The sequence below is a fragment of the Daldinia childiae genome (assembly GCF_008694065.1).
Source record: "Daldinia childiae strain JS-1345 chromosome Unknown Scaffold13, whole genome shotgun sequence".
Classification (NCBI taxonomy): domain Eukaryota; kingdom Fungi; phylum Ascomycota; class Sordariomycetes; order Xylariales; family Hypoxylaceae; genus Daldinia; species Daldinia childiae.
This window is the reverse complement of record NW_022984654.1, coordinates 49,281-62,792: the sequence shown is the minus strand read 5'-3', so window position 1 is coordinate 62,792 and position 13,512 is coordinate 49,281. Positions and strand designations below refer to the sequence as shown.

The 13,512-nt window shown below is 43.7% G+C and overlaps 2 protein-coding genes across 2 annotated transcripts; both read right to left on the bottom strand.

Annotated features, from left to right (window-relative positions):
* Positions 1-7,189: 7,189 nt before the first annotated feature.
* Positions 7,190-7,888, bottom strand: GL218_08466 (uncharacterized protein; the record flags this gene model as incomplete). Its single annotated transcript, XM_033585270.1, has 1 exon — positions 7,190-7,888. One exon carries the CDS (start codon positions 7,886-7,888, stop codon positions 7,190-7,192), a length of 699 nt encoding a protein of 232 aa, XP_033440374.1.
* A 3,410-nt stretch (positions 7,889-11,298) lies between these two features.
* GL218_08465 (uncharacterized protein) lies at positions 11,299-12,679 on the bottom strand (the record flags this gene model as incomplete). The annotated part of the gene is made up of 4 exons (XM_033585269.1): positions 11,299-11,788; positions 11,841-12,217; positions 12,314-12,418; positions 12,488-12,679. 4 exons carry the CDS (start codon positions 12,677-12,679, stop codon positions 11,299-11,301), a joined length of 1,164 nt encoding a protein of 387 aa, XP_033440377.1.
* Positions 12,680-13,512: the final 833 nt, after the last annotated feature.

The window sequence follows — 13,512 nt, the reverse complement described above, 5'->3', positions numbered from 1 at the left end:
ATCCTAAAACTCGGCGCCGCGAGTACCGAAGACTGATAAATCGTTGGAGCTCAGGGGGGGTAGGGGGGGTACGGCTAATATAACTCGAAATTTAGTTTGGTGAGAGGGGCTTATAGGAGTGTATATGCAGTTAGTTATAAATAAAGGTCTTAAATTCAAAAAGGCCTAAGATAGAAGCTCTTAGGACAAGTTTCCAGAAAGAGTTAAGAGGGGAGGAGTCGACGATGGCTGCATCTCGATGTAGATGGGTCGGTAATCTTAGATGGGCAACTCGCTGTCACACCGTCCAGGGGAAACCGGACTAGGTAGCATTCGGGCCCTGACAAGAAACGATCGTGAAGCTTCGCGGCATTCGTGGCGCTTGCTGCGGCAGGCCGGCAGGTTAAAGTGCTACGGCGCCAGACTCAAAGTTGATATTGGCCCGCAGTCAACAAAGCGGGCCGAAACGAAACGGAGACCTATTGAATAGAGCCTCTCTTTCTCTCGCCCAGCTAAAGCGAGTAATGATTTTCTCCTCACTGCTCCATAAACATTCTCCGCTTCTAGCTGTGTAAGGCTGACGGGCCTATGCAACAATACCTACGACGGAGGCCATGTGACTATTAGAAGTCCCAAGTAGATGTATATCGGCCCAAGCTACGGATCCGTAGAAGACGAGGGTATACGTTTTCGTGCGAGTAAGACGCCGCCACGGCAGGAGATACACCGCAACATCGACGCCTTCAAAAATCCTACATGGTATAATATCTAGCGCTTACTAGGAATAGGTATTGGTATGTAGAGGGGTATGTAGAGAGCAAACCCACCCAGTCCCACAGCTAACAACTAGGATAACTCCCCAACCCAAGCTACCTCTCAAGTTCAGCATCGTGGGTCGCTTTGTTGTCTTTGTGTGGGTTATCTGGGGAGAGAGAGAGAAAGATCTCGGGGAACGGGAATATCTCGATTTCATGCTGTGTTTTCCCCATGGGCATAATGGGTGTGTGTCGTTCTGCGCGCACAAGTAGGCCCGAAAAGATGATACTGAGGGTTAGGGCGGGCTTGAGCTCTGATTGATACGCTTACCGATTTCAAGGGAAACATGCATCCGGTGGATCTTTTGATATACACCCATCTATTCGTATAGTATATTATATATTCATCAAGACGATGTTATATGTTGTGCATCCATGATGCACGAGACATGTGATTGTGCTATATGTGGTAACACGTCGTCGCATGCTACAATAGAACAATAGACTTTACCAATCATCGAACTTCATATAGAGCTGATAGTTAAATTACGAACTACTATATAGCGTGAGCGCTTGTGGGTATTGGTTGGGAATAAACATCTCATCAACTTGATCGATTTTACTACGAGTCGAGAACTATATGCTACGTGCTACATGCATAATACATATATGTTGTGTAAGGTCAGACAAGATACTTGTTTGTAAAATCTAGCCCGGTCTCGTCGTAGGCTCTACTACCTTTTTTGCTACGTTGATAGACAGCAGCGTATTCTAATTCCATTGGACTACAATCGACATTTCAAAAGGGATATCATATAATTATCCAATGCCATTTTACGAGTTAGCAAACTCAAGCTTCTAGATGCCAAAAGTTGGGCCATTCTACATAAGTAAGGGGCCAAGATTATTCGAAGGAGAGTGCCGACAAAAACACGGACCTCTCAACCAAAGTTGTAATCTTTCAGTTTCCGAGCTAGGCAGTGACGGGGTCCCATGCTCCAATGAGACAAGCGAACCTATGCCCGTGTCGATCAGCGGGTCTCTCATTTTTGGCACTGTCTATGTATCTTCCTTCGGTCAGAAGACTACATTAAGGTAGCTTGAAAAAAGGTTGCTCACCCTTGCAAAGGCTTTTTTTACTGAGGCTATTCCCAACTTCCTTCAATCCTACATAGTATATTTGCTAGGAAGCTATAGTGAGATCCCCTTATTGGGCCTAATAGTCTTGGCCAGTTTGACGAGAGATAGTAGCCTGCAACTCCTTACGTAAATTGACACCAATATCCACTAGCAATCAGACAAGCCAATGTCTACCAATGTCTACCTAAGCATACTCTTTGCCTCCAGGTCTAATGGCCAGTTGGACGAAAGCTATTAGTCCAAGATCCTACCACGTAGTTAGGTTAGGCGTTTGATGATTCACAAGAGGGCATAGCTAGGTACCTAATTTATTAACTATCGTCAAGGCCCAATAGTATGCAAGAAAGATACTGAATAACTATTTTTTTCCTAACTACCTCAAATTTCTAGCACATTATTAAAAACCTAACCCTCACGAAATTGATCGTCCCTTACCCTGGTACATATCTCCTTAAAATATCACAATGGGTCCAACCGTCGCACGTTTAGTTTGGTCGTACACGACATCGGGCTTTTTGCTGGGGATCGATAATCTAGGAACATTAAGTAGTAACAAGATCCAGGTGTCTAAGGTTTCGTTTTCTATGTATGTATTAAATACGAGCTAAGATCCGTTCCATCCCGAATAGGTGAACTTATTTAAGTATTCAACACTAATAAGCGATACTAGGAAAAGCGAACCCAGTCCCGCGGGGAATAATAAGGGCTAGCTTGATCGGAATTTAATCTTACGTACATCGTGAAGCTCCGTGCGGTTTCTATCTAACGAGGAACTACGTAGTCGCCCCGAAGCGTACCGGGACCATGCCTGCTCGACATCTTAGCAACACCGCGAATCTAATAATAGGTAGTCCGGAAACCGAGATATCCAGAATAGAGGCACCGGTAGGTCGGAACGAGATGGAGAAGTTCTGTCGCGTTTCCCAACTGCTTGGTTCCGAGAAAGATATGCGAAGCTCCGATCTCCAAATCCGACATGACCGTGCGTCCGGAATTGAACTTGCATTACCTAGAGGTAGGGTACCTAAATCAAACTTATAAAATATCGATACGTACCCCGTGCTCATTAACCCGGTGTGATACTTTACATATAATCATGACGTTTGATCGCAGCTGGAGAAGAAGATCTGATCTTGTGTGACGGCGTCACGACATAAATAAAAATGGCTTCGTCGTCGCTCGCACAGTGTTGTGTCTAACGTGCTTAAGTCGTCAGATGCAACCAACCTGCTGAGAAGAATGTCTGTCTGCAAAATACCAAGCGATGCTGATGAGCCAGTATATAGGTAGGTATTCGTAAACTCCTATGTAGGTATCCTGCGCCAATTCATTCATCTCATTCAATCCGTACAATACATATGTAGCAGACACACCGAGATCATTTTGGCGAACTTCAGTGGTATGACGGTCTCCGGATACACTTCTACTTTCGGCTCCGGCTTCTTTTACAAGATGGGAATGCATTACTATGATTTGTCGAGCTTTCTAATACTAACCGCGTAGGTACCAATGCCAACATTATCTAGGAGAAAATGCTCCGCAGAGGATCGCGACCAGGTGATCATCTGGGGGATGCGGCCAAGCAGGGCTTACGGAATTAACTAGATTCATTACTCGTCTTGCACGACTCAATTCCATGTAATAAGACATGCTCTATCATACGATATACCTTTATCTAATGCAGATCAGATCAAAGTATCATTGACCATGGTTCGATTACAAGTGAAGCAACATAAATATTTGGTCTTTCGATGTACGTACACGGCAAGTAAAACAGCGGTGAATCCGCAGGACCGGGAACAAGGTCAAGAATTAGAGGCAACCTAGACCTTGATTCAGACCTTGTCTTACCCCAAAGAGTTCAATTAACGCCAACGACGTCTTCCGCACGAGCCTATCTCCGCATGTTCTAATTCTGTATCTATGTATGTACTATGTAGGAATCTCTTATCGTTTCGTTGGGAAACCCTGTACCCCCTTCTTATTAGATACCTACACGAAACTTCGTTGCAGATGAGTCTGGGGTAGCGGCAAGTATGTTGCGTACAGCATACGTTCATGTGCGAATATGCAAAACACGAGCATCCTCGTCTAGTCTACCGGCATGTCAGCCAATGGTCAAACTGATGATCGGTTTCCTGTGGCCTTACTGAACACGACAGGATAGAGTATTCCTTGTTCCAAGCTTTTATAGGACGGTAAGGCTTCTCAATTACGATATAATCTCCAATCCAGCATAATTACCCAAGTTACCTAACTATATAGCTGCTTGCTTGAATTGGAGTAAGGGGTAGAACATCTAAGCCATGCTATTGTATGTGACAATCGAGGCGCCACCACCTAAGGTCGAATAGCCGAGAATGCCGTGATTCATCCGCCATCGGAACAGATATGGTCAGCCCACTTCACGTTAAGATATCGCATAACGGCCGTTTACGTTCTATACGACGTCCGGTTGCGGATAGTTCTGATGGTAGACGGTCGGAAGACTCGGAATGCAACCGCCTCTCGGCCAACCCGTCTTGCCCCCCAAGCCGTCCGACGTCTGCAATCAAGGCGCCTTGGAAATATATTATCGGGGTCCATAAAAGGCTGAAATCAGACGGATTTCTTTTCTTATTTCGCGTCCTTGTAAAAACATCATGTGGACTGTTAGATATTAGCCAAATGTGCAGCCTTGGTATCGATCCTGGCTCACCGGTGATCTGCGAAGCATTCGTTCTAGATGCAGCGCTACCCCTAGAGGTAGGGTTGTTAATAAAGGTGGTGTTAGCTGGACATTGTGCATGTTGCCTTTAAATTTCAAGACTAGCCTCTATTATCACTGATAAAATATAACCTGTTCGTACGCGAGGTTAGTAACTTAATCTACAGTGCCTTCACATTTATATTACACAGTCTCCATCCCTTCTGTGACAAGCAGCTTTTGGCCATATCAGAAAAATAGTCTTGTAAAGGTTGAATACTCCAACTTGTAGATAAGTAGGTAACTAACTAGTTAGTCAAGCTATATACTTCTTAGTCACTGTTATCCAATCCACTGATCTATAGCACATAGTCCCCTTTTCGCCATTTGAATGGTAAAAGCGGCAAAGGCTAACGCTATCATCGACCTTGTTAGCGGCCAAGAAGCGGGGGATGTCAAAGGTGAGGAGTAGCCAATCTCCCCAGCGTAGGTTCGTATAGGTATGCACACTTACAGTAGTATGACGCCACAATCATATGGCGTGTTAAACTGAACAAACACACGGTGATATTGAAGTCGACCGCTTGTCTTGGCACGACATAGTTCTGTGCAACTAACCGCATAGAACAATGTGCGGCTGGTCGTGATAGACGTGTTGAGAATTTGGGGAAGCATCGGACGAGTAGTTATGGTCTTACTCGCTTGATATTGTCCTCTTTAAAGACTCTGGTTTTATCATGAGCTCAAATTTACTGGAGAGTGAGTCGCTAATTCCAGGAGATCATGTTGGTGATCTCATGCCTTGGTCATTATGATGATATTCCTGAGGCTATCTATAGAGAGTAGGATTAAAGAAAAAGACATTTGCTCTTTACCTACTAGATATTTTAGCACGCTGAATGCCCACGGTTTTATTATTATAAATATAGATATTTACTTTAAGTACACGTATGTAAAAGATATCATGTAGCTCTATGATTTACGTTCTCCTTAATCCCCTAAACTATAGACGAAGAGTTGTGTAGACGTAGGGAGGCAGTGACTGAACTGTAGGAAATAAACAATTAGAATGCGAAATAGTTAAAAGTTTAAGGGCATAACTACCTCTTAAACTATTGGTGAAAAAACTCGAGTTACTTACCATTCGTTTAAAAGTGATTTTCCTTTAGAGGTCATATCAATTTTCATGTGGAATACTATACTTCTTGGCTATTACTACCTTTTATAAGTGCTTTGTAATATATAGACCGCTTCTACCATAATTGGATTTTGTAAGGGCTTGAAGTATGATTTATATAATAGCAACCCCTTAAAATAAAGTTTCCTGCTATCAATAAACCGAGTTATCTTGTCTTAGCGTAGACTAAACTACCATGAGATAGTTATCTCTAACAACGGACTATTATAATTGATTATATATTCGTACGCTGTATTTGGGCCACAGTATATTGACGTTTCGTTTTAATTCAACTGTAAACTACCTTGGTGCTTATTATTAGAAGTACATAAATATGATGTCTGATAGAAAGCCAGTCAATATCATTATTTCAGGTTGTTTCCACCGAAATGACTTAGGATGGATGGCATACACCTCAACCAAACATCTAACCTAGTTGAATCAGAAGCGAATATAGATAGGCACCTATTTATAATCAAGTATAGAAGTAATAATCATTCTATCAGCGCTGGCCATCACATTTTCTTATTTTAATACTGTAGGACTTATATTTGTTGAATTTGTCACGAGATAGAACCAAATAGCATGGAAGCAACTTCGTTATTCCGCAAGGAACTGTAACAAGGTACCCTCTGAGAGGTCCTAAGTCTATATATACTAAACCTGTTCTGTGTTCTAGATGTCTCATCTAAAATCCCGACAAAACTATCTTATCATCCGTAATCTAGGTATTCATTAGGTTGTGTTATTGACCCGGTTCTTTTCAGATGTAGCCAAGTTTAAGGCTTAATGAGAGAGCTGTGCTTTTTTCTGAGTGAATTATTCATGTTACATTTATAACGACAAGACACCAAGAATACTGAGTCTACCTAGTGACAAGCACACCTTTGGTACTTACTATATTCTGCTTCGCATTTCGAAATTATTGATCTCTCCACACTATTCAAGCATAATAGCCACAATAATGTGTACCGGGAAATACTCTGGTGGCCTTCCCCCCTTATTATTTGATATTACCATTCCTTAGCCCATAAAGGAGCATTTAGCAACGAAAACAAACACGTAAAACCAGCAAATTCATATATTTAAATACCTATTATCATATAATGTGTTTTGCGAAAGAAATTTTGTCTACCCGGCAATCATGCTATGAAATTAAATTACAGACGAAAGTGATATTATGTTGATATAAATGAAACCAATAAACGCCCCATGATCGAGCCGACAAACTTTGATATGATTTTTGCCGATGGGACCAGCCCACGCCGTGTTGTACAATATCAATACATTCCTACTCTAGAGTCTTATGGGTTTGATTATACCGGATTCTATGATAAATCATAGTTAGTATTGATGAGCTAAATGATAAGGGGTTTTCTTCTTCTTTCAACTATGTTATGTTCAGGGTTAAATACCTGGTATGAGGTAGCTACTTACTTCGTATTATGCCGTTCACCTCCCAATCCAATAAGTCGGGAGGACCCCCTGTCTCGCAATCGCTTCTGCGATTTGCGCATCTGTCATGCTCTCTTGGCCATTGATAGCGTACCAAGGGGAGTCGTGGAGCAGATAATAAGCCTGACCGACCGGGACGTCAGCACTAGAGGCGATGATAACTCCGGGCTCGTCCGTCCGCATCCGCGCTAGTTGGGCCCATAGGGTAGTCCGCTGAGCGGCATCAAGTCCACGTGCCAGATGGAAGACTGGGGTATATGAGCGGTCGGACCGGGCCGTGAACTTAGCCCGGAATGTCGGTGTTCCGTCGATCGGTCGTAGATGCTTGCCGCCTAGGGTAAAATATCCGGCGCAGTTACTGCAAGGCTCGCCACGCCTTAGAAGCATAGCGTCAACAATTGGATACGATCCCGGGGAGTCAAATGCTTGAAAATACGATAGTAGCATGTTTTCCTCGGCGTGCGGATTGTGTCCGCCGTCCCCCGTTCCCGCCATCGCCGTCCAAAGATCTGCTTCTCCGTCCGCAAAGAGTAGAGATGCCGACAAGTCGACCTGGTCGCTAGTGCGGAGGCCGCTGCGCACGAATTGGTACAGAGCACCTATTAAACCCAGTTGTGCATAGTTCAGGCGTACTGTATGTCCACTGGCGTTCTTGATACGGAAGCTAGGAAGCTCGACGAATATGAATTGGGGCATGGCGTCGAACGGTTAGCGGCACGGGATATTATAACTATTATATGATTAAGAGGGGAAGATTTCTGCCGAACGAGACTATATAAAGAAGGGAGGCTCAGAGAGGGCTGTCCTAGATGATATAGAATGAGGGCTTTCAACTTGATCATCGATGGCGTAGAGTCCGGTGATAGATATAGGAGTTCGATCATCCCATGCCGCACGACCATTGCCGGGAGATAGGCGAACTGATGCCTGGTGCCTGGTACCTGCTTCGTAGCGAGTACAGTTATCCAGTTCGTAGTATCCTTCACGGGAATGATTCACACGCCATAAGGTGAATCAGACGGCAATGTATCAAGAGTCACTGCTGACCCGCGGTAATCGAAAGCACACCTGTGACGAATGGGGAAGCTCCTATGGATAGCGACGAGGTTGATAAGTTCACGAGAGGGAGAGGGGCACACGGGGAGGGCTAGTCAGGGGAAAGATAGATACCCATACCGCGAATAGGCTATTGCAAGGTTGGTATATGTATTCTCCGAGACAGGCATCGCATCCCAGATCTCCCGATCGCCATAGATTCCGCTAAAGAGTTACTCATATCTTCACCCACGTTTCAGCTTCTTCGGTAGCTGGCTTCCTTTAAAAGGTAAGCTGACGCAAACTTCGACCGTGACGTCTTTGAACGCGGTCCTGAATGAGGCTGATAATTATCGGGAAGCTTACCGTGCAGCATGCAAGCCATAGTAAGGCTGACCCAGCAACCTGGTAATACATACATCTCGGATGTTTACTTTTCGTCTTAATCATCTTGGTCGTTATGCTGCTATACTAGCACCACCCGTAAATTCTCGATACGTAAGTGCCCTTGGCTAGGGCTTGACATCATCGAGTCCCCCCCACCGGAGTTCGTGATAGAGTAAATGTCCAAGGCGGGAGTTGCTTCACCGTACACGCGCCGAGCGCGATTCTAGCGTGGGACAGGTTGATACTACATAGCAAGGTCAAGATATGCCAACACGAGGTTATGCAGAGTGGATAGGGTATTGACTTGCTATGGAACCCATGGAGATTCGGTTCTACTTTGGGGTTATCCCGGGTTCTGGGTATTTGATAGATGGGCTTGATGGGCATCCGACTCGTCGACTGTTGAAGTTTCAAATTGAAGCTCGTAACGGGTATGCATAGGACTAGGACTCAACCATTTCGTGTCTAAATTTGGGCTGGTCATTTTTGACGAGTAGTTGCTCTCGGCCGGTGTTCTGCTCGGATAGTGGGACAAGGGGATATATGCGGCTACGTGGCGGGAACGCAACGAGGCCGAAGATCCAGACTCGAACAAGTCCCGTGAACCGTGCATAACCCTGTCGCTAGATCACCAACTAGACGGACCGGGGAACGAGACTATTCCCCGTATAGCCTGCATGAACCCTAGCAGACCTGAATCGTACATAATCGTCTAAGAACTTTATAATCCTTAACCTTGGGTCTGTGTCCTGGCAGCTTGGTAGCTTGGGTCGGGTCTTGAAGCATGTCGCTTGGGGATTATTACAATAGCATCATCTTCCCAACCCTTGTAACCTTGTAACCTTAAGAACGAACCACTAAGGATTATGTAAAAGAAAAAGAAAAAGAAAAAGAAAAGAAGAATAGAAGAAAAAAAATTGACGTCACGAGGTAATTCGTATTTTTTTTTATTTTTGTATTTTCTCGTTCCCCCCCGTTCCCCGTACCGGACTTATTAATTAGTATAATTAGAAGGTATAATTAGATAATTAGTATTATTTACTCGGCTAAAATAAAAGCCCTTTTCTTCTTTTGGATTTAGTCGACGGCACAAGCTAAAAACAAAGCGTCAAAGCTGGTACCAACTGAATGAGGCCTCGCGCTTAGATGATCGTTCTAAGGCCAATCTGGAATGGTTATACGCCAATCGACGAGGCTAATCCATAACCGTTTAACCGTTTATGGGGTTCCTTCGTATTGTTACCTGTCCGTGGGTTAGCCTCAGCACAAGCCCCATCAGCCTCAATCTCATTCTTATTAGCCAAATCGCTATAATTGCTCGGGTCGTTCCATGATTGGACAATCTCCGAATATCGTTTTTGACCTTCTTCACCATTAGCGCATTTCATTGGTTCTAGCGCCAAGCGCTTCTGTGATGCAACTCTCCTTTTACCTATTTCAGTTATTTCGGTGGGGGTATCGTGGGGACCGCCGTCTTAGTCGAACGACCTTTCATCTTCTTATTTTACGGTCTCTTCTTTTTTCTTTTTCTTCTTCTTACATCTTACTTCCTAATTCTTCTCATTGACTAAATTGGCGATTATCGACGTCAAAGCCAAAAAAAGCCAAAAAAAAAGCCAAGTCGCGTGCGTCATCTCGTAGCCGTATGCGTAATGATTTTTTAGGCCTCCTAGGAATATGTTATCGCTATCTTGAGAATCATCGCACTTAGTACGTCCCGACTTGACTTGACTCGGCGATATCAAACCACGCTTACACAGATCGCAGCTTCAATCCTCGCGCTGATGGGCTCAAACAATAAGCTGATTTTATATCAACTTGGTCAATTCAACCGAAACCTCAAATTCTGCAATCAAAATTCATGTTAGCTGAGTATGAATAACACCGTGTCGTACTATGGTTGATCTCGATCCTTCTGTCGGATAGGAAAATCGTTGATATTATTTGTTCGTAAATATAATCAACTGTCGGCCGTCGCTTTAATCTAAATGGTCCGCTACGACCCAATCCGAATCCATATGGTGTACTCAGGAGGCAGTGTGAAGACAGTAGAAACACTCCGGGCGGAACATATCCCAAAAATTATTCCAAATAAGGCGAATCCGTCGGCAACTAATTCCATTGTTGTAGGTTGTAACACGAATTATAAAGTGTTTTTATTTTTTATTTTTTATTTTTTATATCGACACCCTTGATGACGTCTTAATTGCGTGGTACATAATGAATGCCATTGATCAGCCCTATTGCAGGAATATTTTAGTTTCTAATCATATTAACTGGTGGAAATCTTACTATGACTGTGCGAATAAGAGTCGGCGAGATCCGAGGACGTCTACGTAATATTCGTAATTCAAACCAACGTACATTAGGTATTTTTTTAAAAAAGAATTTACTCATAGTCTTTGCGTCTTTGTTCGATTAGTTGATTGTTATTTATCTCCCAAGTTCTATTCGCATGGTAGAAACATTAGTATTCTCCATAGCTTCTTGAAAATAAGCTAGGTAGTTACAGGTATTTTGGGCGGTTTAGAGACCAAACAGCGACAGAAGCTGGCGCATCTAAAGGGAATATGATGTAATTATCGGTACTCTCTAAGTTTCCCAAAATCATACGAAACGCGATCGTCTCTCCATCAAGCAGCTTTCCGTAATAGTAAGCTGTGTAACATATTTTCCTCTGCACTTCATATCATCGATCCAATATACGGGTCGCGCTTACCATCCGGCGAGTACTCGACGGTGTACTGTACAGTCTTCTGTATTTGAAGTCCCTTTTCCTCGTGTAGCGTATACTCTTCTGAGCTGGAATCGGCCCTACGAAAATTGGCTAGATTGGCGCCCTCGTATCCAATTTTACCGTTGTTGATGCGCGCCCATTTATCCTCTTCCGACTTGGAGTGACTCTCGCTGCTACTCGGATAGGACTTTGGCAAGCCACTGCTAGTGTAAGCGGCGCGTTTGTCCGAATTATCACGAGAATTGGAGTAGTAGGTAGGCATCAATTTTGGGAACCACTTGATAATCAGGGGACGGATCTGCGGAAGACAAGCACACACGAGCGCTACGTTCATCTCGATGATGGTCCACATGGTAGAGGCAATGTCGTAAGTTGGGTCTGGTGTCCTTGCTTGCATATCTATGGTTGTCACTCTTAGACAAGAAGTGATAACCACGCTGTTGCCTAGCGTTAGTAAATTGATATTAAGAAATGCTACAGGCTACTTACAATACACCGAGAGCAAAGACGATCATCAAGGCAGCTTTTTGGACTCTAGGTATCTGCAATGCGTAGACGAGAGTCATAGGGAGAGTAAGAATGATGATATCGGTCGCGATTGAGAAGCCAGAGTTGGCGTACCAGAACTTTCCATTGTCTATACAGGTGCCCTTTATAGACTTGTCGAACGCCTTGGTAATCGGGGTGCATTGGAATATCGTCGCCGTAACCGATGCGATGCAGTACATGATCACAATCAGTAGCATAAAGCGGCACGCACACCTAAACCACTTGGTATTGCTAAAGATTCTCAGGTAGAGTAGAAGGATTGACGCCTTTGTTAGGTTGATACAGGTTTTGTAAGTCACCTGGCAGAGGTAGAAGTACTACATCCGGAGGGTATCCAATTAGTGATTTTAGTCCACGCAAGGATACCTACCTAACCTAGGGAGTAGATCGATCACAAGTATCTGAGAACGCACCTTAAAAGCTTGGTATTTATCAGGACCGGACAAACTGTAAGTATGTCTTCCATAACCGTAATGACAGGCCAAAAGCATGATTCCGCTCGAAGCCAGGGCGAACCCCTTAGGTAAAATCATCAGTACATGTTGTTCATCACCGATCTTCACGTACGCCTTAAGGATTTGACTTACAAGTGATATTAGAATAGTCCAGTCATCAGCGCCAAGATGTCCTCCGTTTCCCAACCTCGACCATATTCGGGTACCGACAATGATGGGACAGATAGCCAGGAAGACGCCGACAGGAACGTATATCATCTCGGAATTGGAATCATAGTAACCAGGATCACCAGGGGATAGATTGCCTCTTGGGAAGTTAGACATCTTGCCAGAATATAACTCAGTGGCTAAACTCTTTATGACGACAGTTTTCTTGAAGTCCTCTCAGAGACTGGATTGCATGATAAGCTGTAGACAACACTATAGAAGAGTGTACCTCTATTCCGAAGTGTGAATCTAGAAGATTAGATGGAGGTCTGAATTGAGAACTTGGTGGTGGTTGAGTGTTTTTTTTTGGGAGTTTCCGGGAAGTTGATGTGATGGTGCGATATCGACTGCTATATCTAATGACAGGGCGACTATTCCTTCCAGAGTAGCATATCCCAAATTGTAAGAGCAACCATAAAACTGGAAGTCTTGGCTTAGATTAATTGAATACCTTGGTACACTTGCGATATAGCTAAGTACATATAGTTAAGGAAAGTGCATGTGCGTATGGATGTAAACTCTTAAGTATTGGTTAGTGTTACGTCACTATACGCATCGTATATAGTTCCTTCCCTGGGAGAGGTGTACCTTATAGAAATAGAATTTGGCAATAGACTTTACTGTGATAGACATTAAGCAGGTACAATCACTTGCCCTTGGTCGCTTCCAAGGCTTCTGCGCCATGGGTAAGGATGTGTTCAAGACTAGCAGCCACAATGAAGATCTCAGATGAGACAGAAAATGAGGTAACAGCCGCATATTTTGATACCGAATCATTTCCTCCCTTTCCATATGCCTTAACTGCCTACCTCCTACATAAAATAACATGTAACTTAACCTACCTACCTAAGGTATGTATTTAGTCTGTTACCCAAGACAGTCATAACTTGGAAGACAGTGGAACATAGCACCACTTACATGTAGGTTAGGTACCTAGTTATTTCGCATGT